Source organism: Myodes glareolus, chromosome 5, assembly GCF_982192425.1.
Source record: "Myodes glareolus chromosome 5, mMyoGla1.1, whole genome shotgun sequence".
Lineage (NCBI taxonomy): Eukaryota > Metazoa > Chordata > Mammalia > Rodentia > Cricetidae > Myodes > Myodes glareolus.
The window spans coordinates 30,361,844-30,388,008 of record NC_142030.1 but is presented as its reverse complement, the minus strand read 5'-3'; the positions used below and the strand labels follow the sequence as shown (position 1 = coordinate 30,388,008).

Here is a 26,165-nt window from a genome sequence, read left to right as displayed (position 1 = left end):
CGCCGCCAAACCGCGGATGTTCAGCGCTCTCTGACTTGCTTTCTGCTTGTTCTCCTCTCAGTTCTGCGAAGTCATTACTTTGTCATGGCTACAGCATCTCTCTGGAAAAGTTGTCCGTGTGATGCTTGATTATGTTGATCAAGTGCAAATCTGCTCAAAATTGAAAGCTGTGCTTGAAAAACAGAAGCTCTGGCCAGAAATACATTTGATCTTGAGTGAGTATCTTTCTTATTGAAAATTCTTACCAAAATACTTATTTTATTTTAGAAAATTCTTCTGATTAAAAGGTTGACCTAAATAGAAAAATACTAGTCTTTTTAAATTGTGCTATTTATAATGTGTGACCATTTCCCATCAAATGAAATCTAATTACTTTATGGATAGATTACACTTTTCCCCCAATCCATTTAACCTATAGCTATCGGGAACAATACACACCCAAGAATTAGAAGTTATGAATTGGCAATAGAAAAAGGGAATGCTACATTCTAACCCTGTAGCATATAAAATGAGGCTTCCCCTCAAATAAATTCTCTCGCTTGGGTCAAAATAAGATTTCCTTATATCTTGCTTCTCCTGGGGTGATCTTTGAGCTTTTAGCCAATTCCAAGAGACAGGATGGGGGAGCTGATATTTAAGTACTTGAAAGATTTGGGAGTCTCACCAAGTCAGACTCACAGCTGACGTGCTTTTGAAACTACAGAAGACAGCGATGAAGACTGAAGAGCTGTTGCCCTACAGACAGTATGGCAAACAAACGCTATTAACACAGATATCAAATACATTTGCCAACTAAACCCTCAGTCACCAAAAAACAAAGTGATTCTTTCTGTTTTAGCAAACCCTCGTTCTCTAAAACACTTGTGCCGCCTCAAGATCCGGAAGTGTATGGGACGGTTACGTCTGCGTTGCCCTGTCTTCATGTCATTTCTACCATTGCCCAACCGTCTAAAAGCTTACGTCCTTTACAAAGAATATGACCTTTACGGACAAGAGAGTTTTACAGGAACCTGGTAACAGACCTATTCTGGAGAAAAAAGGTATAATCTGCAGCATTTTCTTCACAATTTACTTGTTTGAAACGGCTTTCTCTTTGCTCAGTAATTAAAACTTCAGTGTAGTCTACATCATTTAAAAAGTCATTCTGTGTGGGATTCCTCTCTGTGAGCTGGTGAGAGAGGTTCAAAAGTCTCTCAGACAATACAGGTTGTTGTTCTTGCTCTTGACTGCCTACTATGACTCAATGGTGAGATGATATTGCTGAAGACATTACGCACTCTGGTTGCAGGACACAAAGATATCAAGAAACGAACTGGAAGTTTCCTCCTTGCTGGCTAGCTTTCCTAGAGCTGGAGTTTCTATGAAGGCATCTGGGGGCGGGGTACGGGACTATCACTGTGTTACCCAGTTGGGACTCTGTATGTTGGGGGCAGTACTGAACTTGCAGGCAACATGTGCCCCTGATGCAATTGCGATGAGCTATCAAACTGGTCTCTGATTGGAGCACACCAGCGTTCCATTGTGGTGCCAGAGGGGAAAAGTGCTCCCCACATTAGCCTGATGGCCAGAATCTGACCACCAGAGTCCAGTGGTAGGAGAAAATCAACTCCAGCAAGTTGTACTCTGATATCCACATGTACACCATGACACACAAATGCACACACACTTCTCTCTCTAAATGAATAAAGCAAACAAACAAAGCCATCATGGATCAGGGAGGGCTCGTGAGGTCCCACTGCTCCTCAAGGAGCTACTGGTAACTGTAGCTGCTGAGGGAAAGGAGAGTCACTTTCTTCAGTGGTGTAACCCTGGGAAGTGGTTCAAACTCCAGTAGGTTATTTACTTGTTACATTTGTACTGACCTGTCTTCATACTTGCATGAGGGGAACTTATTAAGAGATAAAGGGGGTTCAGCAGGAATGGAAGGGGGATAAGAGGAAGTGATGGGGGTAAATATAATTAAAATATATACATGTGTGAAATTGGCAAAGATAAATTTTAAAGTAGCTCTGAAACCAGGCATGGTGGTATATTCCTGTAATCCCAGCTCTTGGGAGATAGAGGCAGAGGATCAAGAATTCAAGGTCATCCACAGCTACATGGTAAATTCAAGGATGCTTTGGCTATAGGAGACTGTCTCAGGAAAACAACAACAAAAAACAAAAAAACACAAAGAATTTGAACATAGTTTCACAACACATAGCTAGAATTGTAAGGTAATTAAAAATAAAAACCAAAAACTCATCCAAATGTAGTAGCACATGCCTATAATCCAAACTATTCAGGGGGTAAAGGGAGAGAACCTCGAATTCAAAGCCATAGTAGGCTACTAAGCTTGCCTTAGAAGCTAGTACAAATTTCAAGTAACTAAAATATACCCACTTCTAAAACTGTGTACTTATTATTGATCTTATAATAAGTGTATGAATGCAACTTCTTTGTGCTCAAAATAGCAGACGCTACTTCTGAGGATTGTCTTTTCTCAGTAAGTACCTCTGTTGGCTTGGAACTCACAGAGATCCACCTGCATCTGTCTCTTAGAAACTAAGATCACAAGTGTTCACAACCATACCTGGCCATGACTTTTATAGTCTTTTTACAGAGAATATGTATGTAATGGGGGGAGGGGAGATGTGCATGTGAGCACAATGCCCATTGATGTTAGAAGGAAGGTATCAGATCCTCGGAAGCTGAAATTGCAGGCAAATGTGAGCCATCTGCTGTGGCTGCTGGGAACTGAAGAGGAATATGTGCTCTTGACTGCTAACCTATCTCTCCAGCCCCAGCCTAAAAACATCTGAAATTATATAGAGAAATAAAATTCAGAGTAACTAGCAAATATTTCATACATAAAGTCTTTATTAAAAAAAAACATGAACTTTATTATACATTTAAAAAACCCAACAACATACTTCTTGAAGCCCTGTCAGCAAATACCTATTTTGACAAATGAAAAAATAAGTTCTCTGCCCCACAAGCTATACCATGATCACAAATCCAATTTTAAAGAGAGATGCTGCATGATTTTCAATTATATGTACACTGCACAGTTGGTTAATATCATCAGTGAAATAAGAGTTAATCAATTTACTTACATTACAAAAATCACAAAATATACAAAGCAGTCTTGCACATTAATTATCATTTAGTCCCCAATATCCATATTAATTGAAGTCAGTTACTTACAAGTGTAGCTAGAGGTTGACTAAAAGTTCACCATGGTTCTAGTTTCAAATCTGTTATTAATGTAGAATAAAAATCTCATTATAGAGATATAAATCAAGCTTGCTAAAAACAAGATGAAAAGCTTGCTTACTACAAATGCTCAGACTTGTTAACAAAAGCAAATTAATGTGTTCATTTCATTCAGATGCCAGAAGATTTTGTAATATACTAGCTTTCAGGATCTGCCAGCATTGTCAGTTCCAACTGTAAATAGTGTGGTTCCTGTAGTTATTTGTAAGCATTCACCACATAAAACCATGTTACCTACAATGTTATGTACATCCTACTATTCTTTTCTCAAAAATAATGGCTACCTCCTCATTCCAACAAATTCTTTTTTGAAATTAAACACCAAGTAGTCTTTAAATACATGACAAAAACAAGAATGGCTTCAGAGATTCAGGGACTCTGTTCAAAGGGACAGTTTCAGTCTCTAGCAAGTTTACAGCAAGTCTCTAGCAAGGATACAGAAGGAAGTGATTTTCTATTAGTTTATTACACAGTTATGGAAGTACTGTCAATATAGGTAACAGAATGCACAGTAGAATTAGGTAGGCTAAATTTCTCTTCCTTTTTAAAGAAATTTTGTTAATTTCTAAAAAGCTGGGAGAGATTTTGGAGGACAGTACAACAGAACAAGATCAGCATTAACGTTTAGGAAGAAACTCACAGGCAGCTTTCTTCAAGCAGGAGAGCTGATTAAAGCTGCTGTGCAAAATCCCTACAGTTTAACAGCGACAGAACAGACGCTCAGTCATGGAAAATGTTCAGTCCACTCAGGACACGTCCTGGGCATCAGAATACATTCTAGTCTGACCTGTGGATGTGATAGCAACTGTGGGAATTCCTATGAAACGTGACTTAAAAAGAATCAGAAAACTCTCACCCCTAGCCTGAATATTTATCCAAATCGCAGCATTTTGCTGCCATATATAGCAGCAGAAATTAAAGCTGTCTCCTGATGGTGACCACTCTTATTGTAAAACAGATTTCCCCTGCAGTACACAGGACATCTCATATCAAGAAAACACTTCATGAAACTGAAAACTTGGGTTGAGATGCAGCTCAGTGTAAAGGGCTTACTTAGCATATGTAAGATCCCCAGCACTGCTAAAATCAAACAGACAATAAAAACAAAACAAAACCAACAATAAAAGTCAGAAACCTTACCAATCTCAAAAATCTTAAAAGCAGCCAGGCGGTGGTGGCGCACGCCTTTAATCCCAGAACTGGGGAGGCAGAGGCAGGTAGATCTCTGTGAATTTGAGACCATTCTGATCTACAAGAGCTAGTTCCAGGACAGGCTCCAAAGCTACAGAGAAACCCTGTCTCGAAACCCCCTCCCCCCGAAAAAAAAATCTTTAAAGCAAGACTTGCCACAACTAGTCAAGTACTGAGCACAGCAATTTCTAGTTGAACAAGAAGGAAACACTAATGTGAAAACATTTCCTTTAGAAAGTACAAAACAGACTTTTAACCAAATGGGCTCCATAAATTGCTACTTATTAACTGTATATTTGAGTAACATAAAAGTTTAAAGAGTACTAAGTAAGCACTAGTCCCATTTGGCACATGAATTAAAAACAATATCATGATCAAATATATATATATATATATATAGTTATCTCATGACTACAGAAAACTGTACTTACAGAGTGTGAAACTAAGTTCAGAACTAAGAGAAAATTACTTGTGAAATTAGTGGTTAACCTCTTGAAAAATCTATAAATGTATGACTATGTAGAATACTTTACTCAATATATTTAAACTGTACATGTATATATATATATATATATACTTTTTCATGTATAACACATGAAAATAAAATCTATAAACAAAGATTAAAATCTAAGTGAGGAAAGGCTTGAAAGAAGATGAACTGAGGGACATGTCAACCTTGGTAGCAAGCTAACTCCTTCCTTGGTCCTATACTATATGAGGTGTTCAATTCCTTTTCAGTCTTTCATGGAATTAGATCTTTTGCTCATTTGAAAAGTAAAAGTATTTACAATAATTAGTACAAATTATTCTATACTCATAAATTATTTGCCTTTGTGGATATAAAGTGACTATTCAATTCATTATCAAAATGTGGGATTATGAAAATACAGGGATTATCAGTCTGAAATTTAAAAGATTATGTTCTCTAAACCAAACTGCACATTTTTATTCTAAGCAGTAAACATAATTGTTATACAACATCTTTTGAAATGTCACTTATTATCAATAAAAAATTATTTCACAATACAGAAAATACAATGTATCACTCTATAACACTCCCTTTACGTGTCAACTCTAATATAAAATGTTTGAACAACAACAAAAATCGTTCAATAAATTCTAACCCTCACTGCTCTGCAGCAATAAGTGAAGTCCCAACCTGAGAACTGAGAAGATGGTGACAAAATACCAAGGACTGCATCAAACACCAACAAAGACACTTGAGTCTCTTTCCTATGCCATGATACAGTACATCAGAGACATGGAGCAAGTCCAGAAAATGCCCTGAAATTAAGAGCACCATCTGCCACTGTCCTAGTGATTTTATACAAATCCTATTGCACACTTAATATTGTTAGAATATTTGCAAACTTGTAGAATTCTCAACAGAAAGGATTTTAAGCTCATTTGGTTGAACACTCCCTCACTACCAACAAGACATTCCTAAAGAAAGGGAGAGAGCACACACACAAATGTCAGAATCTGAAGAATAAATGATTTCTTATGGAGACAGCCAATTACACTGCAAAATAAAGAGCATTCACAAAGTAAAATGTCTTGAACAAGTATGATTTCTCAGCAATCTACTACAGGAAAGTAAGCAGATCTTATTTAGGTAAGTAGAATTTGATGATAATGCATAGTATTTTATTTTTTAAGTATATGCTCAATATAACTTGTTATCATGCTTAGTCTTTCTTAAGTGAAGCTGAAACAATATAAAGCTTAGTCTCCTCCTTGATCTTTTAACATGGTTACCTTGTGCCACATTCCAGGGGAAGGGGAAAAAAAAAATCAAGCAAAAAATGTTTATGCTTCTGACTCTCTTTTTTTCCCTTCTTCTCCCAAATCACTCTCTTCTGATTGGCTACTGCTAAGGACAACAACCTGGCCCTCAATACCAGTCTGGTTTGGTCTACTGGAAGCTGCTATCAACCGACTCTGCTCCTCCAAGTCCTGGTGGAAAGATAAAAAAGAAACTAAGTTAACTGTCTGCAGTCAAATGGAAAACTACACAGTGTTCTAGACTTAGTTTTCTATGTACTTTTACTATACTTGAGAGCCACTCCAACCCTGTCACATACATAATTCTGGTAATCTGATTAAATGAAAGGCTAAGTATTTTCAGCAAATGAGACACAAGGGTGAACTTTGGTATCATATGAATAATACCATAAAAACAAACATGCAAAAAAAAGTGTGTTATTTTATCCACCCTTTCTTGTTCTATGGCTAATAATCAAGTACTGAATATTCTCATATCTCAGTATAGGCAGAGAGTAAAACTGTCCTCCACACCCCATTCCCTGCTCCTCTCCAGATTCCACTTCCCCTCAGTTAAGCTGTCCTTCTGTGCTGTCTTTGTCATTTTCTCTTCTCAGATCTTACCTATATCCAACTCACTTCCAGTTCCTACTGGTCTCTTCACATATGTATGTCCCAGTTACTTTCTCTCTTGTTTTTCTACCATCAATGCCACCACCCTTAATAGAATCACCTAATCAAGTTTTGGCTCTGAAAATTGTGTACTTTTAATTACCCTTTTGTAGGTTTAATCATTAGTACCACAAAATAAAAAAAAAAAAAAAAAACCACGGTGTGCTGTAGGGAAAATGGAGGAAGCTCTGAGTGAATGTTTATTACTGACGTGAGCACAGCCTTGTCAAGGACTACAGTGTCTTAAACCCACGGGAACTGGCAAAACTACCTTCTGGTCAATGCTGACAGCTTCCTCTTCCCTCTTCCAACCTCAGGAATGACTCCAACCTGAGACTGCTCCCTATAGAGCCCGACAGACTGCTCACCCTTCTGTAAGAACCCTTCATAAGAGACTCTGAGTTCTGGGGCTGTTGTGCAGTAGGAGGCACCACTCCATCAGGAAGAGAATCTCATCCCAGTTTTTCTGTGCACATGTCTGTCTTTCTTCAGTGTCTGTCCTTTCTTCATTCCCTTGTTACCCCAGTCTGGTTTCCAGGACCAACCTGTGCTAACTGCAGTATGCATGCATGTTTGTATGTATGCTTGTGTGTGTGTGTGTGTGTACATATGTGAATATGACACTCCTACTGATGCTTAATATAAGTATTTTCCCTTTCACAGTCATTGTGGCTTTCAGCAAAACAGTTAAGTCTATTACTGATATATGAAAATTCTGGCATGTTTCTTCAACAGAAAGTTATGTTCTATTTCACGGCAGCTACTATGCAATTCAGGTGTCACCCCTTTCCTACTACGCAATGAATCATCCAGTTATGAGGCAGCTGAACAAGCAGAAATGGACTTCCATTTGGAAACTGTCTGAGAGTCACAAGGATGAATTAGTCATTATCAATCTCACATAAAGGAATACCTTCTCAATCTGTTTTTGTTTGCTGAGTTCTTTCTGTTGCTTTTCTTTTACTCTCTCTATTTCTTTTTGCTTTTCTGATGCTCTACGATCCTAAAAGGGGTGGGAAATAAAATAAACATGTTAAATAGGAAGCAACTTTAAATTTTATACATTTCAACTAATGTAATCTTTGTAACTTTTCATTACTTTTATATAAGGCACACCAATAGTTTTTCCAGACAGGGTTTCTCTGTGTAGCCCTGGCTGTCCTGAAACTCACTCTGTAGACCAGGCTGGCCTTGAACTCACAGAGATCTGCCTGCTTCTGCTTTCCGAGTGCAAGGAATAAAGGTGTGCACAACCACCACCTGCCTCCAGATTCTAAATGCTATATGAGCAATAGAAACCACTGTTAATCTTGTTTAGCAAAACAGTTTTATTTATTTGCTTGTGTGAAAGAGCTTTTATTACCCTGCTTTAGCTTAGACATCCTTGGAAATTTAAGTGGCTCTGATTCTTACCAGTTCAGCGTGCAGTGCTATCTGTTTTGCCAATCCAACAGAATCACAAATCTAAAAGGAGGAAAAAGAAAGACCTCAGATACTTTTCTATCATACTATAATTTTTTATGCCCAAATGGATGACATAACTAGTTTTAAAATAATGCAAGATAACATATTAATTTAAATAAAAATTTATGTAAAAATATTTCAGCCAAAAAAAAATTCAGCATGTATTCTTTTTTTTTAAACATTTGAAAGTTGACTTTATTTTATATACTATTTTTTCTAACATTATTAATGGAAAGTTGGTCTTATTTATAATCCTCAATTTTTATTTATTTTGGGGGAGGCAACAATTTATTTTGTCAGCTGTAACATAAGTGTGTCTCCATAGAGGTTATTCATGTTTTCTTTAGAATCTTCTGAAGGAACTTCTACTGCTGGCTCTTCCCTCAAGCGTGGGCCCATCCTACTTCTCATTATATCAACTCAATACTGATAGAGGTGATTACAGAGATCTACAACCGGTCAAAGTGTGGACAATACATGACTGTAGGGTGCTCAGGTCCAATCGACTCATCTACAGCACAACCCTATACCTCAGGCTACAGGAAATCATGTAAGAGAGAATAGAAAAGACTGTAAGAATCTGAAGACCAGGACATCTGTTGCAAGATAGTGTCTTCTAGACATGACAGGGAAGATGTATCCATAAAATCTCAACAATATGGTTACCTAAAAAGACCTGGAAATAGACAATTCCTATCCCTAGATGAAAGAGCTACAGGCAACCAATAGTTGCTGAGAGTGGAAGAATTTTGTCCAGGGACAAGCCCCAATAGTTATCCAATTCTAAGTCATCAGCCCCAAACACATGCATATAAGAGCAACACTAAGGGGCTGGAGAGATGGCTCAGTGGTTAAGAGCGCTGACTGCTCTTCCAGAGGTCCTGTGTTCAATTCCCAGCAACCACATGGTGGCTCACAGTCATCCGTAATGAGATATGGTGCCCTCTTTGGCCAGCAAGCAGATAGACAGAACACTGTATACATAATAAATAAATCTTTTAAAAAATAATAAAGATAAAAGCAACACTAAATGAACTCAGTAAGGTTTATACACCCATACACACACCAATAATAATAATTAAAGTCATGAATTTTCAAGGAGGACAGACAAAGGAGAAGTTGGAAAAGGAAGAGGGAGGAGAGGAAATGAGGTAAACAGCACTCATGAATGAAGTTCTCAAAAACACAAAAAAATTTAAAATTTTACAACATCATTACTAAACTAGTAAGCCATGCAAACATGAATTTTTTGGGTGGTGATACTGACATAAATTAGTAACACCTAAAAATGACTATGGGAATGTATTATATTCCCAGGGTAAGTTAATGCGGCAAGAAAACGGAACCAGCTATCAACAGCTTACAGAACCTGACAGGCTCCACTCATCACTGGGGCTCTCTCCAGAGCAGCGTGCTTTCATCAAGCAGCTCAGATGGACTAGGCATAACCTGAGAGCTTTTTCCAAAAATTCTAGGTTAAAAGTGTGACTCTGATAGGTATGTTATAAAACAAACATTCTGAAAGCCAGGTACCTTTTCCCCCTCGTTGTTTGATTCAAATATATAGCAGACTGATGACAAACTACTCTCACTTCTTCCGCCTGATGTCCGGAGAACAAATCCAAAGAGTCGTTTATTTTCTTGGTGTGTAGCATATAAAACTACATATGGTAATGGAAACTGCCACAGAAACACCATAAATAAATATGAGATCTTCCAAATCATTACAGCAGCATTCAGATGATAAACTCTCATGCTAAATTCTAAAAATATTGTAAATAGAATCTTAAAGACAATTTTCAATTGAATAATAATTTAGTAACAAATAATACCATATTTGGGTTGGATATTACAAAAAAAAATATTAAATACTAAGTCTTATTTAATAACATATTTATCAATACAAATTTAACTACAAAAATAATCTACTTAATAAATGATTAAACAAAAACATACACTTGCACCTATAAAGAAATATAGAATTATAGAATAAACTCAATTATGTTTATGTTTTGATTCCTACTGCTAATTTCCTTGGCATATAAAGTCTCTAGAGATAAAAACTATTAATCACACCAAAATGTGTTGAATCTTTAAGTTACACAGTGCTCAATAATTTTGTGGAGCTGGCACTATATGTAACTATAGCCTAAAGATCAATCTTAATTGATACTATCATACTAGGACACATAGGACCAGATTATTATCAAACTATAAAATTAATATATAAACAAAAGATACTTAAAGCTTGAATCACACAGAACTCACTGTGAGCCTTGTAACTTGGGTCTGCGGATCAATTAACCTACAATAATTAAGAATTTGGAAAACAACTTTTTAATTAGGCTGAATTAAATTATTTTTCCTGTAAGGTTTATTTTGGAGAGGTTACTACTTACTTTAAACAGTCACAAGTGACTAACAGATGTGATTCTGTCATACGGAAGATGTTGTGGATGGCCCGAGCAGCTAGGATCTGGCGCATTGTTTCATAGACAACGTCTGGATGATCATCTGACTTTACCTCCATAGAACCAAGGAATCGGACAATGAAGAGCTGATGAAGAATAGAGTCTGCAACACAACATGGTACATATGGTGGAGGGATGTGTTTTGGTTTTGGTTCTGCAGCACAACTCTCCTGCTTTAGCATCCCAGATGCTGGTACTACAAGCACATGCCATTCTACTAAAATATTTATGTATTTTTAAACCCCATAGTTCTTTCCCAAGAAAAACCATATACTGCATGGTTTTAGATTTTCCAATGAAAAATAAAACCTAAAGGAGGTATTTAGAAATAACCTTTAACACTAAAGTGTTCAAACTATAGGAAAATTAAGGCCTCAGTTTCAATCAGCAAAATATAATGTTAGTGATATGGTTTGTGGTGGTCTGAATGAAAACAGCACCCACAGGCTCACAGGGAGTGACATTATTGGAGGTATGGCCTTGTGTAGTAGTGTGGTCTTGTTGGAGGAACTGTGTCACTGGGTGGTGAGATTTGATGTTTCAGAAGCTCAAGTCAGGCCCAGTGGCTCACTCTCTCTTGATGCTGCTGCCTGCCAAACCAGATACAGAACACTAAGCTCCTTCTCCTGCACCATGTCTGCCTGCATGTTGCCATGCTTCCTGCCATGATGACAATGGACTAAACCTCTGAACTGTAAGACAACTCCAATTAAATGTTTTCCTTTATAAGAGTTGCCATGGTCATGGTGTCTTCTCACAGCAATAGAAACTTTAAGTTCCAGATAAAAAAGAATTATTTGTACTATTCCTATAACTTGACTGTAAGTTTAAATTTTTATTTAAGAAAAATAGATGCAGCCAGGTGTGATGGCACACACCTTTAATCCCAGCACTTGAGAGGCAGAGGCAAATGGATACCTGTGAGTTCCAAGACAGCCAGAGCTCTGAGACACAGAGAAACCCTGTTTCAAACCAGCCCCCTACCCAAAAGAAAAGGAAGGGAGGGAGGGAGAGAGGAAAGGAGGGAGAGGGATGGTTAGAGAAAGAAAGAAAAGAAAGAAAGAATAAATGAATGACAGCTGCTGCTGGGACTGGGAATGGTGACTCAGTGTGTTATGGGTTAAGTATTTGCAGCGTAAGTATGAGGACCTGACCTCAGATGTCTAGCACCCACATGAAAGCTGGCTGCCAGAGCAGATGAGGCAGTGGGTATCTATAACCTCAGGGCTTATGGGCTAAGGAAGGGACACAGAGAGAGAGAGAGATCTTTTGGCTAGCAAACTCCAGATTCAGTGAGGCATCATGACTCAAAAAATAGGTGAAAAAGGATAGAAGATAGCCAATGTGGACCTGTGGCCTACACAAGCACAAACACACACGCACGCACGTACACGCACACACACAAATAGAAAACCCACAGATACACAAAACATGCATACTCACAAAACATACAATAAAATCAACAACAAACCCAACTCCTGGCTGAGCATCTTGGCACATGACTGTAATCCTAGTACTTGGGAAGGAGGCAAGAGTCATCCTTGGCTACATAGTGAATTTGAAGGTAGTCTAGTTATTTGAGAACTGTCTTTTTTTTAAAAAAAAAAAATAAGGTACTGGAAAACTGAACACACCCTTCCACATATCCTTCCCCCACCCAACCCACCCAGGTCCCACATCAAGTGCCTGAATCTAGCTTGGCCACCCCAGGCTGAGCCTCAACCAACCTCTAGGATTCCACCAAGACCTACGCTGTCTACCAGCAACCTACAAGCCCCTCACACACCACATCTAACCTCTCTACCTTGCCATACCTAGCCCTACACTCCAGGCTTGGACCATAAAATACATGTTTTACACCAGCCCAGTCCACTCTGTTCACTTGAATTCCTTCCACCTAAGTCATTTCTCCGCTCTAGGCTTAACCCACCTGTACATCCTTTCTTGTGACCCAATCTGCTCTGTTCATACTAGTCAAAACTAAGAAGTCCATATGCCCAGATGTTATTGCAAGAATACAAACAATACGAAAAGAATATCGCAATGAGTTCTACCTTCAGTTTCTGACTTTGTGCCTCCTCCGGATTCTCCAAATGGATTTGTACGTCTGAAGTTTAGGAAAAAATATGAACAAATAGGTCAATCATCATGAGCCACATGGAAGAGAACAAAATTAAAAACTGAGTCATACAACTTTACATGTTTATAAAGAGAAGTTTTAGAACTCTCTGATAATGAGCAATAGGATGGCCAAAATACATGAGCATCACTCTCACACTGAGTAATAGGCCAACCTAATGGATCTGCACTGACTGATGTATCTACTGCAGTCTTCTGTTGCTGTATTTGTTTAGCAGACATAAACTTAGCCACACACAACAAAAATTCTCAAACTGTTTTCCAAAAATTTTCAAATTTAAACAAGCTAACATAAAGGAAGACTAATGTGGCAATATTACTGGAAACTTATGAAAATGCCAGGGATTTCCTAGAACTGTAAAAATCTGGATCTAGATTAAGTACAAATTGTTTAAGTTAACTATAAAGATTTGAAAACTGTCTAGTTTCCTGTTAATTGTATTTCCTACATCTGGGCCTATATAGAAGTACTACATGTGTAAGTACTAAGAGGGCTTGCCTAGGATGCACGCAAAGCCTGGGTTTGATTCCCAGCACCAAACAAAGATAAACAAAACTAAACTCTATTTCTCAAGATATAAGTAACAATGCAAGGAGAAAAGTAAACCAAAGATTAAAAACTACTTCCCCCCCCCCATTCCTATTCTTAGCTTATGGCATAGCCACAATGATAGAAGGAAAAAGTTCAGTTCAAAGGAAGTCTTGGAAGCAGCAGTCTAAAATAATGCTGGCATTAAGAAACAGGACAGAAGCTAAGAACATGGCTCAGTCAGACATGGGTTTAACTCTCAAAACCTATGTAAAGTCAAGCAGTCAGGTGTGATGGTGCATAACTTTAATCTCAGCACTCAGGAGGCAGAGGAAGGTGAATCTTTGAGGCCAGTCTGGTTTACAGAGTAGCTCCAGGACAGCCAGGGATACACAGAGAAACCCTGTCTCAAACATCCTCCCATAGATAGATAGATAGATAGATAGATAGATAGATAGATAGATAGATAGATAGATAGATATGAAAAGATCAAGCAAGGTTGTGCACACTTGTTATCCCAGCTCCGGGGAGGCAGAAATGGGTAGATCCCCAGGGTTCACTGGGTAGCCAGTCAACCTGGCAAGATCCTGGCCAGTGGGAAAACAAAAAGGTATATGAATGAGGACTAGCACCAGAGAAACTGAGCTGTCTTCTGGCCTTCACAAGCGTGCACATAAATGTATGTGTGCATCTGCAAACACATAAACATGCATATGCACACACACACACATACAAAGATATTGACCTCTTTCTAAAAAATATTTATTTGTTCTTATTGCAGGTGTATAGAAGAGTGCACACATGTAAGTATATGCACTATTTATGTGTCCAGTGGCTGCAGAAGCCAGAAGCTAGATCCCTAGAGCTAGACTTATGGATGGTTGCCAGCTACCATATAGCTGCTGAGCACCAAACCTGGGTCTTTTGCTGGTGCGGGGGAATTGTCTGTATTCTGTCAATCTGTTTATTTTGAATAAACGCTGACTGGCCAGGCAGGAAGTAGAGGCGGGGCGAAGAGAACAGGAGAATGTTAGGAAGGAGGAAGCCCATTCCTCCCAATCCTGCCCAGACCACAGAAGAAGCAAGATGTAATCTGTCCCACTGAAAAAGGTATGGAGCCATGTGGCTAGCATAGATAAGAATAATGGGTTAATATAAGCTACTTGAACTATAAGCAGCCTGAGCTAATGGGCCAATCAGTTTTATAACTTATGGAGATCTCTGTGTGATTTTCTTTGGGGCCTGCCGGCTGTAGGGTACCGGGCGGGACAGATACCCCAACAAGCCGGTCCCTCTTGTTACACTTTGCAAGAGCACCAAGTGCTGTCAAGCACTGAGTCATCTATCCAGCCCAATACTGATCTCTTTTATATCAGCCTGGCATAGCATACCAAATGCTATGCATATTTAGTATATTTATGCAAATTTTCATGTTTATATCAATGTCATATCCAAATTTAGTGTATTAAGTGCCCAACCTCCTTAATAAATGATATGTCATAGTTTCATTTCTTTTTGTGTATGTGTGTTTGTCTATATAAATTATTGTGCACCACATGCATTCAGGAACTCGTGAGGCCAGAAGATGGTTTCAGATCCTCTGGAACCAGAGTTACAGGGAGTGGTGACCCACCATGTGGGTGCTATGAACTGAACCTGATACTCTGCAGGAGCAGTAAGTGCTCTCAATTTCTGAGCCATTTCTCTAGCCCATCTCCTTCCCCAAAATTAAGTGCTTTGACAATAGTATTCTTCCTCTTCTTCATCATCATCACTGAGATTAAGTAATTTGACAAGTATTCTTCTTCATCATTATTAACATCATCATCAAGACAGGATCTCACATAGTTCACACTGGACTTGAATTTACTATGTAACCAAGGTAACTTCAACTTCTGATTCTTCTACTCCCAACTCCAAAGTACTACAATTGCAGGCATAAACTAAGCATGCCCAGGTTTTATGTGGTGCTAGGCTTTAAGTATGCTAGGCAAGCATTCTACCAAATGAGCTACTACATTCCTAGCCCTTTATTCTGAAATAGATGTTTTAAAATAGTGTCATGACCTGCAGATAAAACTGTCACGTGTCTTGCAATTGACAGGGCAAATGCCCAAGTAAGAGACTTGATAAGCAATTCAGAATTAAATTTTTTGACATTTGATTATCCAAACACCTTTAATTGATATAGAAGACTTAAAAAAATAAAGAATCTGGGGGCTGGAGAGATGGCTCAGTGGTTAAGAGCATTGCCTGCTCTTCCAAAGGTCTTGAGTTCAATTCCCAGCAACCATATGGTGGCTCACAATCATCTGTAATGAGATCTGGTGCCCTCTCTGGCCTATAGGCACACATGTAGGCAGATATTGAATGCAAAATAAAATGAATAAATATTTTAAAAAAAAAATAAAGAATCTGTATGGTTCTACCCTATGAAAATGTTGTTAGACAATCACATGAAAGACAACACAGCTGATGTAGAAATGCACCGCAGACAGAATTATAACTCTCACAGATCACAGCACCTGTCTTCATGACAGCATCACTCACCTGCCTCCTTGGCCAAAGGCTTTTGCCTGGCCAGGCTGATCTTCACACACAGGAGAAATTATATCAAACTGTATTGGAGTATCTGGGGCAACAAGAGAATCTAGAGAAAGGGAAGCCAAATTTGCAGACTCTGATCCCAAGGATCCTGAACTGCTGGTCCGAGCTGTGGATGGTCGAGATGGTCTAAAGACAAAGGAAAACAAAAAGGCACTGAATTTAGTTTTTTTTATTTCAGAAGTGCAATGCTTAACAGACTACAAAAAAAGAAAACAGTATTTTAAGTCAATAAAAGTATAAAGCAAATTCCAATAAAAAGCATTACCAAGGCAGGTATAGAAGCACTGACCTGCTATCCTAGCACTTAGGATGTGAAGACACAGGGGCACAAATCCTGGGCTGGCCTGGTCTTCAAAATAAGACCCTGACTCAAAAAGTAAAAGCTTAATCCCAAATCAGCTAGCTATTTATTTAGTAAAAGATTCCTTTCTTATTGGATGGTGGTGGCGCACACCTTTAATCCCAGCACTCAGGAGGCAGAGGCAGGCGGATCTCTGTGAGTTCAGGGCCAGCCTGGTCTACAGAGTGAGTTCCAGGACAGCCAGAACTAAACTAAACAGTGAAACCTTGTCTCAAAAAAACAAAACAAAAAAAGATTCCTTTCTTTCCAATTAAAAAACATAAACTGGGACTTAGGAGATGAGTCAGCCAATAAAGTCCCTGCTACCTAAGCAAGAGAACCTGGGTTTTAGTCTTAAATTCTTGTACTTTAACAGTACTACTTACATAAGTACCAGATCATCTCTGAATAACAGAAGAATATTTTCAAAACAGTAAATTCTCTAATAAAGGATGTGTGTGTATATGTACACATTCACATATATGTGCCTGTGCAGGCCAGAGATTAATATGGTGGAGAATTTTATTTTTGAGACAGGATCTCTCACACACCTGGAGCTTATTTAACTGTCTGTTACACAGCCCCATATACTAACTCACCCTGCGGGACGCAGGCTCTCATGTCTCTGCTGGAAAGATGGGGAAGGAGTGACAGCTTCCAGAACAGACTGATTTACTCGTGCAGCAGTTTCCTATTTTGTTTTGTTTAAAAAAAAAAAAAAAAAAAAAAAAACAAAAACGATTAGTATTAATAATATAAGAAACTAAAAGTTTGGTATATTTCTCAAAACGGTCACTAAGTTTTTGAGTTACATTTAAAATACAAACTAAAGCTATTGAAATATTTCCATTCTCTGACCTTACTAGTAAGGTACATTAATCTCAATCATTATGAACTTCCTATAACTGAAGAATACTTCTAATTTCTTTCTAAGAACACACACAATAAGAAAATACTCTTCCATTAATTCTTAACTACCAGTTATCTTGGATTAAGGTTTGTACTATCACCAAGCACACTGCCTAATTCAAAATATTTTATAGAACATAAAAGTTTAGAAATAGAAAATACTCATTAAATATAAAAGAACTCTTCTAGAATAGTTATTAATTCATGAAATTATTGTAAATATCCTGGATGGCATCTCATTTTTACAAAAACAAAATTCTTTTTCTAAATGAAAAAATCTTTAAATTTAAAACCTGGAAGTCATCTTTATCATTCTCTTATTTACCTTTTACTCAGTCAATTACTAACTAGTCCAGACTCTCCTATCAAATCCACCATTACATCAATGGGAGCCTAAGCTGGGCATGGTGGCACATACCATTATATGGGTTGGGGAGAGGGGCAGAGACAAGCAGATCTAAGAAACCCTACTGGAGTACAGTAAAGAGCTTAAGACTCAGACTTTCAACTGAAATCATCAATCCCTACCCAGCTCTGGGAAGCACCTGGGTTTATAGCATAGCCAGCCCACGAAGACTGGGCTAAGACAGCTCCTGTCTAGGACCAAGTCTTTTCCCAACTCTCATACAGCATGGTCTTATTCCACGCCTTCAACTACCGGTACCTTTGGATTCTACCTGCACATCTGAACTGTACCTATGGCTAAATTTACAAGCTGAGGTTCACCAGGTTTGAAACCCTTGCTGCTCAAAGAATAATTTGCAAACTGAGAATTCAAGCTATATCATTACAGATGTAACAAAATCATAGTAAGTATTTGAGCAAGATTTCCAGGTGATTGTATGCAGACTCTAGTTTTCTATTCTGGACCAAAAACTTTTATTTACACTGCTGGTTCATTTACATGTCACACTGTGTCTAGGCTTTAGTTTTTATTGTATTATCTGCAACATAGTTCAGGTTTCTATCATCTGTACAGAATTTTCACTAAGTTAAAGTCCTCACTGACCCTAATATTCTCAAAAATGTAAGCCTGTGAGTGATCACCATGTGTGTTTTTTAAATCACATGCTTCTCATCACAACATGTTGTACACAAAATGTCACACTGCTACCATTTCCCTTACCATCATATCTCCTAGAGGAAGCCATGAAGTTTCACCTACATTTTACCTACTCCATGAAGCTAAATTGTCAATGCCAGTTGGAGCAACTGGTACATTTTTAAATAAAATACAGTTCTATGACAGACAATACATGGTATACTGTATGGATTCTGTACTTGAGATTACATAATTTGAAAAAGGAGTCAATTAATAACAGCAATACAAATCACAAAATTACTTCACTCTGATAGATCTGAATAAGAAAATAAAAATAGTACCTCTGGATTTTCACTCAAGTATATTTGTTTAGATATGTTGTTTATTGTACAAATCCACTGAAAAGGAAAAAATAATTAAATGTGATTACTAATTTTTTTCAATAAAGTCTTTCTACTAAGGAAAACTATTCAATATTAAACTGAAACAGAATTTTCATTAGAAGTAGCACATAATCTTCATAAGAAAATACCTTGGGGATGGGGATGTAGCTCAGTGGCAGAGCATATACTTAACAAAACATGTAAGCCTCTGGATTCACTCCCCAGCACCACAAACAAACAAAACAAAAATAAGAGACATAGCTATAAACATATGCATGCAAGCAATATCAGATTAATTATTTTTAAATAAACTTATTTATATAAGGCTATAAATAGTAATTACATTAAGTTGTAACTTAATAGGATGTATTTATCTTTTTATACTACATCTTCCCTTCATTCCCACCAAGCATGGTATTATGAACTCAGTCATCACCATAACCCCTATGTAAAAATTTAAACACAAATTCTTTCTGGGTAATGAACTTTATATATCTTCCTTCTTTCAAAATAGAAAACACTATTTCAGGGCTGGAGAGATGGTTCAGCAGTTAAGAGCATTGCCTGTTCTTCCAAAGGTCCTGAGTTCAATTCCCAGCAACCGCATGGTGGCTCACAACCATCTGTAAAGAGATCCGGTGCCCTCTTCCGGCCTACAGACATACATGCAGACAGAATACTGAGAATACTGTATATATAATAAATAAATAAATCTAAAAAAAAAAAACAAACCAACAACACTATTCCATATCTTCTGCCTTACTCTCAAGGATTCCTGTGCCTAACAAAACTAATACCCTGGTAAACCATACAGAGAGCAAAACATCTGTGTCCTCAAAAGCCACAGCTACTCTTTCCCATGAAAAATAAATACAGGTAGGTCACTACAGAATTTCCAACTATAGGGACTTGAGAGATGGCTCAGTGGTTAACATCACTGACTGCTCTTCCAGAGGACCTGGGTTCAATTCCCAGCACCCACATGGCAGCTCACATTTGTCTATGACTCTAGTTCCTGGGCTTCTGACATCCTCATATAGATAGATATACACGTAGGCAATAAACACAAAATAAAAATAAATTATAAAAAATAATTTAAAAAGAATTTCCAACTCTGTCTTTTACCAATAAAATTATAATACTAAATAAAAATACTTGAAATAAGCTATGGTATATTTCCATGAAGACTATTTCTGAAAAGTCCTTAAAATATCAGTCTTGCTATAATCTTATCTTCCATGTGTTGTATACTAGGAGTAAAAGTGGAGCCAAAACTAAAAGGCTTGTAAGAAAGAACATAGACTCCCAAATCTTTATTCTTCTGTCTTTCACTTTCCCAGCGTTCTAAGCTTTGGCTGCTCTCGGGCTACCACATCTGCTGCCACAGCGCTCCTACCACAGCAAGGAGTGCCCAAGGTCAGTGAGCAGGAGAGTCAACAAAACTGTGGCCCTGACAAGGTCATCACTGAACAAAAGACTTTAAGACAGCACAGAGATGGTGGCTAAGGCCCCTCCAGCTGTAAAACTGCTAGAAAACTAAGACGGCTGCTTGAGAACAGAGAACTTTAAAAATGCTTTTTAATTAACTAGGATTTTTCCAAATTTTCTATAATGAATACATTAATATGTTTTGTTCTCAGAAAAAAACTAGTTTTAAATGTTAAATGTTGCTGAAGAATTAACTTTATAAAAATTTTACCTCTTCGTGGTCTTTTTTACTCTCTGCTTGCAAAATTGAAGATCTAGGGGGAAAAAAGAGTGAAAGCTTTAGCTTCAACTTTAAAATTAAAGAAACAACACAAGTGACAAGATTTTCTGGAAAGAAAACCACTCCAAGAGGTTCTCTACCACACAATGTGCAAAATCATCAGGAGCACCCACACTCGGAAGACAGAACGTAAAAGAAGAAAATGCACTTCAGCTTCCTGGCATTTCTACTGGTGATTTGACTAGAAAATACTAACTTCATTATTGACAGCTTCACACTCTATAAGGTTAAATAAAAGTTCCAACATATGAATCACTAACATAAGTATATGGTTTTTTCCATCTTAAGAGAAAATTGCAGTTTTTCTATCAATTCAGCAAAAACTAAAAATACAAAAATGTAAACATGAGAGTAACTTGCTAGCAACTTGCTAATCCTGCTAATGGAAACAGGAACACTCTAATATACAGCACTGACATTCACTGCATGTCTGTAGAAGGACTAACTAGGAAAATAACTATGTGGCTAAGATACTGAGCAAAATTAGCTTTTATGGAAAAAGGTACCTTAATATACATTACTATTATGGAGTAAAAAAATGACTTTCAGAGAACCAAAAGATTTCTTCTTTTTTTCTTATACATTTTTTTGAAAGATTTGTTTGTTTGTTTGTTTGTTTGTTATATATGCAGTGCTTTGCCTGCATGTACACCTGCAGACCAGAAGAGGGTACTGAAATCCCATTATAGACGGTTGTGAGCCACCATGTTCAATTTCTAGGAACTGAACTCAGAATCTCTGGAAGAGCAGCCAGTGCTCTTAACTTCTGAGCCATCTCTCTAGCCCTGGTTTCTTCTAAGTAACAAGAAAGTCCAAAGGTCAAAATCAATCTCAGCTAACTTAAATATATATCATTAGGAAAATGTTTAAATCATGTTGCATTTTTCTAAGTATTATAATGCAGCCATTACAGATTTTATTTAATTGATTTGTTCTATTTATATGTATCTGAGTTGATGTGCAGTACATGAGTGTAGGTGTCCCTGGAGGACAGAAAAGGTGTCAGTTTCCCTGTTACTGGAACTACTGGCAGTTTTGATCCACCGGATGTGGGTGTTCAGAACTGGACATAGAAGCTGTAAAAGTAGCCAGTGTTCTTAACTGCTATTTCTCCAGTCCTGTTTTTTTTAAAATGGATGCAGATGCAATTTATGTATACAGAATATCCTTCAATTATTTAAGAAAACATACTTAGTAGGCATGGTGGCACACTTATAAACTACTAAACACTCCTAAACTACTTCAGAGACTAAGGTAAGGGGACCACAAATTGAAGGCCAGTCTAAACAACTTACTGAGAACCTGTCACAAAATGGAACTGTATAAAAAGGGCTGTGGTTCTAGCTCTGTGGTAAAGAACTGCCTAGAATGTCAAGGTTGTGGGTTCAAGGAAAGGAGAAGAGGGGATAGGGAGGGGGAAGAAAGGAAAATGCATAAATAAAATTATAGGATTTTTTTCTATTATCCTATTCATATTTATGCTTTTCCAAAGAATTTTCCTACTCTATAGATTCTCATTTAATGCAAAGGCAATAGAATTTTTTAGAAGCATGATAATAATAGACAAAATAAGCTACCCGGAAGTAAGTGATTAACATTTCAAAACAGAACCATTGTTAGAATCTATGTCGCATATGGTGTGTTCAATTTCAACTCCTCACAATAACTGACAGCTCCTCTGCCTATATTTGATGTATAGAAAAAGAGGTCAGAGAGGTTATAAGTAACTTGTCCAAGAACACGGAGTAAATAATAGCCCCTGGCAGGCATTCTGACTTATACTGTCTTCCCAACAGTATATTGGACTCTTCAGTAACTAGTCTCAAACATGAAATCACAGGTTTGCACCATTTGCTGCTTTGACAACTTCAAAGTATTAAAAAAAAAACCATTTAAGTCAGAAAAAAAATGAACTCATGTCTATTAAATTAGAAAGCAAACTGCCTTAATACAATGCCGGAGGAATTTAGCAGAGTCACTGTAGGGTAGACATTAGAATGACTAGTTTTCACTAGATCCAGGGTAAACACTACAGCAGACAGTTGTTCTCTAGAAGTCCTCTGACCCTGAAGAGTTATTCCTGTGGGAAACAGTGCTTGTTTCCGTGACGGTAGAACTGTCTCCTGAAGGGGTATTGCATCCTTCACATGACACTGGTCACTATAAGCGTCTGGAACACCTGAGGCTCTGAGATTATTGTGTATTGCAAGAGATACACACAAAAAAGGACTAGAGTCATGAGGGTATGTAATGCCTTCTTTTACAGAGGCATATTAGATGAGATAGGGGCCTTGTATGAGGAAATACTTTACCCAAAAAGCAACTTTGTGTAACAATAAATAAATACGCCTTAGTATGGGTGTTGGGGAAAGAGTTCATTTCATCAGAGGCTAAACCTTCCTGCTGCCACACAGGTCTAAAAATTTCATCTTGGAGTGACCTCTTTCTTTGACCAACTCACACAACACAGAACACCTCAACAATACATAGTAATTCTAAATGTCTATATTAAACAAAAAGGAATTATTCTGCATTTTATTTTTAAATGTATGACTTATTAGCAGTAGAAAAATACGAACTTTTTTCCGTCAAAAGAAGTGATCTGAAAACAGTATCGCCTGTCCTCACAGTCCACAGCCATCACTGAGCAGTTGTCTATGTCCATGGCCAGGCCTCCCGCCACGTCTCCACGCGCTTGACTCATTAAGTTTCCACCCTGCGTGAAGTAAAACTGTCTATCCCAGGTAGACGACACCAAGCCTGTTTTACTAAAGAAAGTACATAGATATTTTAATAATGACACCTAAAATCCCTTATCATCTGCAGACACAAGAAAAAGCATGTGAAAACAAAACAACTTGCAAAAAGGCACAAAGATATCAAGAAGATATACACTTTTTCTGACTCTAAAATGATTTTATTCATGTTGACTCACTTGTGTGAAAGTGTACAGTTTCAAAAACAGGACTAGAAATTAGAAGTTGAAGTTGTTGAAATGACACATCAAAAATGTATATTCTAGTTCAATATTCAAGGAAAGAAATTCAATTTTATTTCTAGGATTAATCAGCTTCACCGTCCTATATCAAGTGAAGGCTGGGGACTTAGCTCAATGGAGTAGCGTGTGCGTAGGATACTCAAAACGGCCTGGGTTCTAAGCCAGCATTGATAAATAAAAAGAGACGGGGGCGGGGAGAGGTCTTGACCCAGTTTCAAATGAAAACTCAAATTTGACATGACAAAATAACATAGTTAAGTATGTGATTAATATTAATATAATATTGTGATTATGATAGACTTATTTAGACTCAAATTGGTTTTATCTCTTTTATAAATCCAAATTATTCAATAAATAGTAAGGTAAAAATTTTGTTGTTTTGTTTTGTTTTGAAGGCAGGGTCCCTCTGTGCAGCCTTAGCTATCTAGAAGTCACTTTGTAGATCAGGTTGGACTTGAACTCACAGATATCCACCTGCCTCTGCCTCTCAAGTGCTGGGATTAAAGACATGTACCATCACCAACTGGCTTTACATAGTATTTTTTTAAAGTATTCATGAATGTTCATATGTTATCAGGCTCATATAAGTACACCACTAAAAAGTTTCAACCTTGGGCTGCCAAGATGGCCTTAATGGTTCAAGTCATTTCCTGCCATAGCTAGTGATTTGAGTTCTATCCCAAGCACCTACACAGTAGAAAGAGAGGACCAATTCCAACAAGCTGTCCTCTTACCTCCACTCCTAAACTGTGCTATAGTACGTATGCACAAAATAATAATGATAATAAAAATATGTACACATAAAGAAAATAAAAACATATTTTTTAAAAAAGTTTAAACCTTTAGTAAAACCAAAGTATCTGTATACTAACTATACATTATATTTATTGGATATTACAAGATGAGATGTAAAAATAGCAATAGTTTTCTTACTTCCTAGCATTTAGGTATCCAGCCTTTCGGGTTAAATTTCGATTGACGGGAAACTTGGTGGGATCTGGGTCAGGCACATATAAAGGGTCACTGGCTACTTCCAAGTCTTCTATTGTTTGTTGCATGATCTCTACATCACCATCCATTTCTCTTCGGACACTAATAAAGAAAACAGACCAGTAACTACCAGCCACAACCAACAAAGAATGCTTTATCAATCCTATGTCCCATAAATTTAATTATTTAAAGAAGCAACTATAAGATAGCTAAACACCTTTTAAACGCCTTTTAAAACTTAGATATTTTGGCCAGGCAATGGTGGCACACACCTAAATCCCAGCACTCAGGAGGCAGAGGCAGGCAGATCTCTGTGAATTGGAGGCCAGCTTGGTCTACAAGAGCTAGTTCCCTGACAGGCATCAAAGCTACACAGAGAAACTCTGTCTCAAAAAACTAAACAAAACCCAAAACAAAAAAGACAAACAAAAAAAACCTTAGATATTTTGGAAACAATATCAAATTTGAACACTAGTAAAGTAACTAAACACCTAATTATAAAACAGTTCCCAAAATGCTTTGTGATATAGCAGACTTGTATTTAAGCCTCAGCACTGCAAAAAAAGAAAATAAAACATCCCCAATTTCATCTTTCCCACGCCCCAGATCAACAGTACTGCTACCCAGACAGCAGAGGTGATCACAAGTGCTGTCTCCTAAACACAAGAGCACAAAAAACAAGATTTGCTTAGTAATCTTCCAAGTAATCGTTATGAATGAGACTTCAAAGAAAATTCCACTTAGAAATAATTACTGTTATGTATTTTTATTATTCATATATAAAATCTAGCTTTCAATTACTAAAACTGTTAAATTTCACAGTGTTATAAATCTAGAGTTTACATTCTAGGGAAAAGATAGTAAAAACTCCAAAATTTAGTCATAAAGTTAAGAAATACACTCATGGCAGGAAAACTAAAAGTTGTAAATGTTTAAATTATGGCATCTAGCAGTTAATGCAGTGCCTTACTTTCATTTAATGGAAACAAAGTACTTACTTCTGAACACTTGTTCCGATATTAGCTAAAAATTCTTCCAGCTGTCCATTGAGATTCTCAGAGCCCATCTTAAAGAAACTTATCTGAGGTGGAGGAGGAGTGGAAGGTCATACAACACAAACATGCACACAAAAGATATTCAGAATAAATCTCATCAACAATTTCTAGGACAACATATTAAATAGAAATGACACTGGATTATTCCATTTTTGAAGGAACAGGTTGTGGTTTATGATATCTACCAGACACAGAGCCACTGAGGAAACCAGAATTAAACTCCACTGTGAATTCTCTTACATATTTTAGGAGGGCTCTGCTCGCTGTGTAACCCGGGCGGCCTCTGGCATCAGGCTGCTCTTATGCCCGAAGCGATACTCAAATGTTGGGGTATTTTGTGTTGTTTTTGAGACATGATTTCTCTGTATGGCACACACTCTATAGACTAGGCTGCCTCTGCCTCCAGACTGCTGGGATTAAATGCGTGCACCACCACCTCCTGGCAAATTTCTTTAGGAACTGATCTATTTCCCGAAACTCGAGTTTCTAGCTTCTTTCCTAAGGCGTACCTTTTTGAGCATTTGAACTACATTATTTTTTCATGCATATCAGTGCTCTGCCTGTGTGCATGTCTGTTCATCACATGTA

General features: G+C 37.5%; 2 protein-coding genes across 3 annotated transcripts in view; one reads left to right on the top strand and one right to left on the bottom strand.

The window, feature by feature from the left end:
* Window positions 1-1,800, top strand: part of Asb14 (ankyrin repeat and SOCS box containing 14) — a 30,233-nt gene extending 28,433 nt beyond the window's left edge. Inside the window, exons 7-8 of one of the 2 annotated variants that reach the window (XM_048421696.3) lie at window positions 62-215; window positions 839-1,800. In XM_048421696.3, coding sequence (XP_048277653.3) covers window positions 62-215; window positions 839-1,017 — 333 coding nt within the window. In that variant the 3' untranslated portion in view covers window positions 1,018-1,800. The remainder of the gene's footprint in view (window positions 1-61; window positions 216-838) is intronic. The other variant, XM_085687798.2, reaches the window with a different exon arrangement.
* Window positions 1,801-2,841: 1,041 nt separating this feature from the next.
* Appl1 (adaptor protein, phosphotyrosine interacting with PH domain and leucine zipper 1) overlaps window positions 2,842-26,165 on the bottom strand; it is a 41,281-nt gene continuing 17,957 nt past the window's right edge. The window contains exons 9-22 of the mRNA XM_085687797.2: window positions 25,521-25,608; window positions 24,466-24,624; window positions 23,114-23,302; window positions 20,466-20,508; window positions 18,725-18,781; window positions 17,032-17,123; window positions 16,036-16,218; window positions 12,872-12,924; window positions 10,746-10,920; window positions 10,615-10,651; window positions 9,880-10,026; window positions 8,296-8,346; window positions 7,796-7,885; window positions 2,842-6,402 (exon numbers count right to left, since the gene is read on the bottom strand). Coding sequence (XP_085543923.1) covers window positions 6,256-6,402; window positions 7,796-7,885; window positions 8,296-8,346; window positions 9,880-10,026; window positions 10,615-10,651; window positions 10,746-10,920; window positions 12,872-12,924; window positions 16,036-16,218; window positions 17,032-17,123; window positions 18,725-18,781; window positions 20,466-20,508; window positions 23,114-23,302; window positions 24,466-24,624; window positions 25,521-25,608 — 1,511 coding nt within the window. The 3' untranslated portion in view covers window positions 2,842-6,255. The remainder of the gene's footprint in view (window positions 6,403-7,795; window positions 7,886-8,295; window positions 8,347-9,879; window positions 10,027-10,614; window positions 10,652-10,745; window positions 10,921-12,871; window positions 12,925-16,035; window positions 16,219-17,031; window positions 17,124-18,724; window positions 18,782-20,465; window positions 20,509-23,113; window positions 23,303-24,465; window positions 24,625-25,520; window positions 25,609-26,165) is intronic.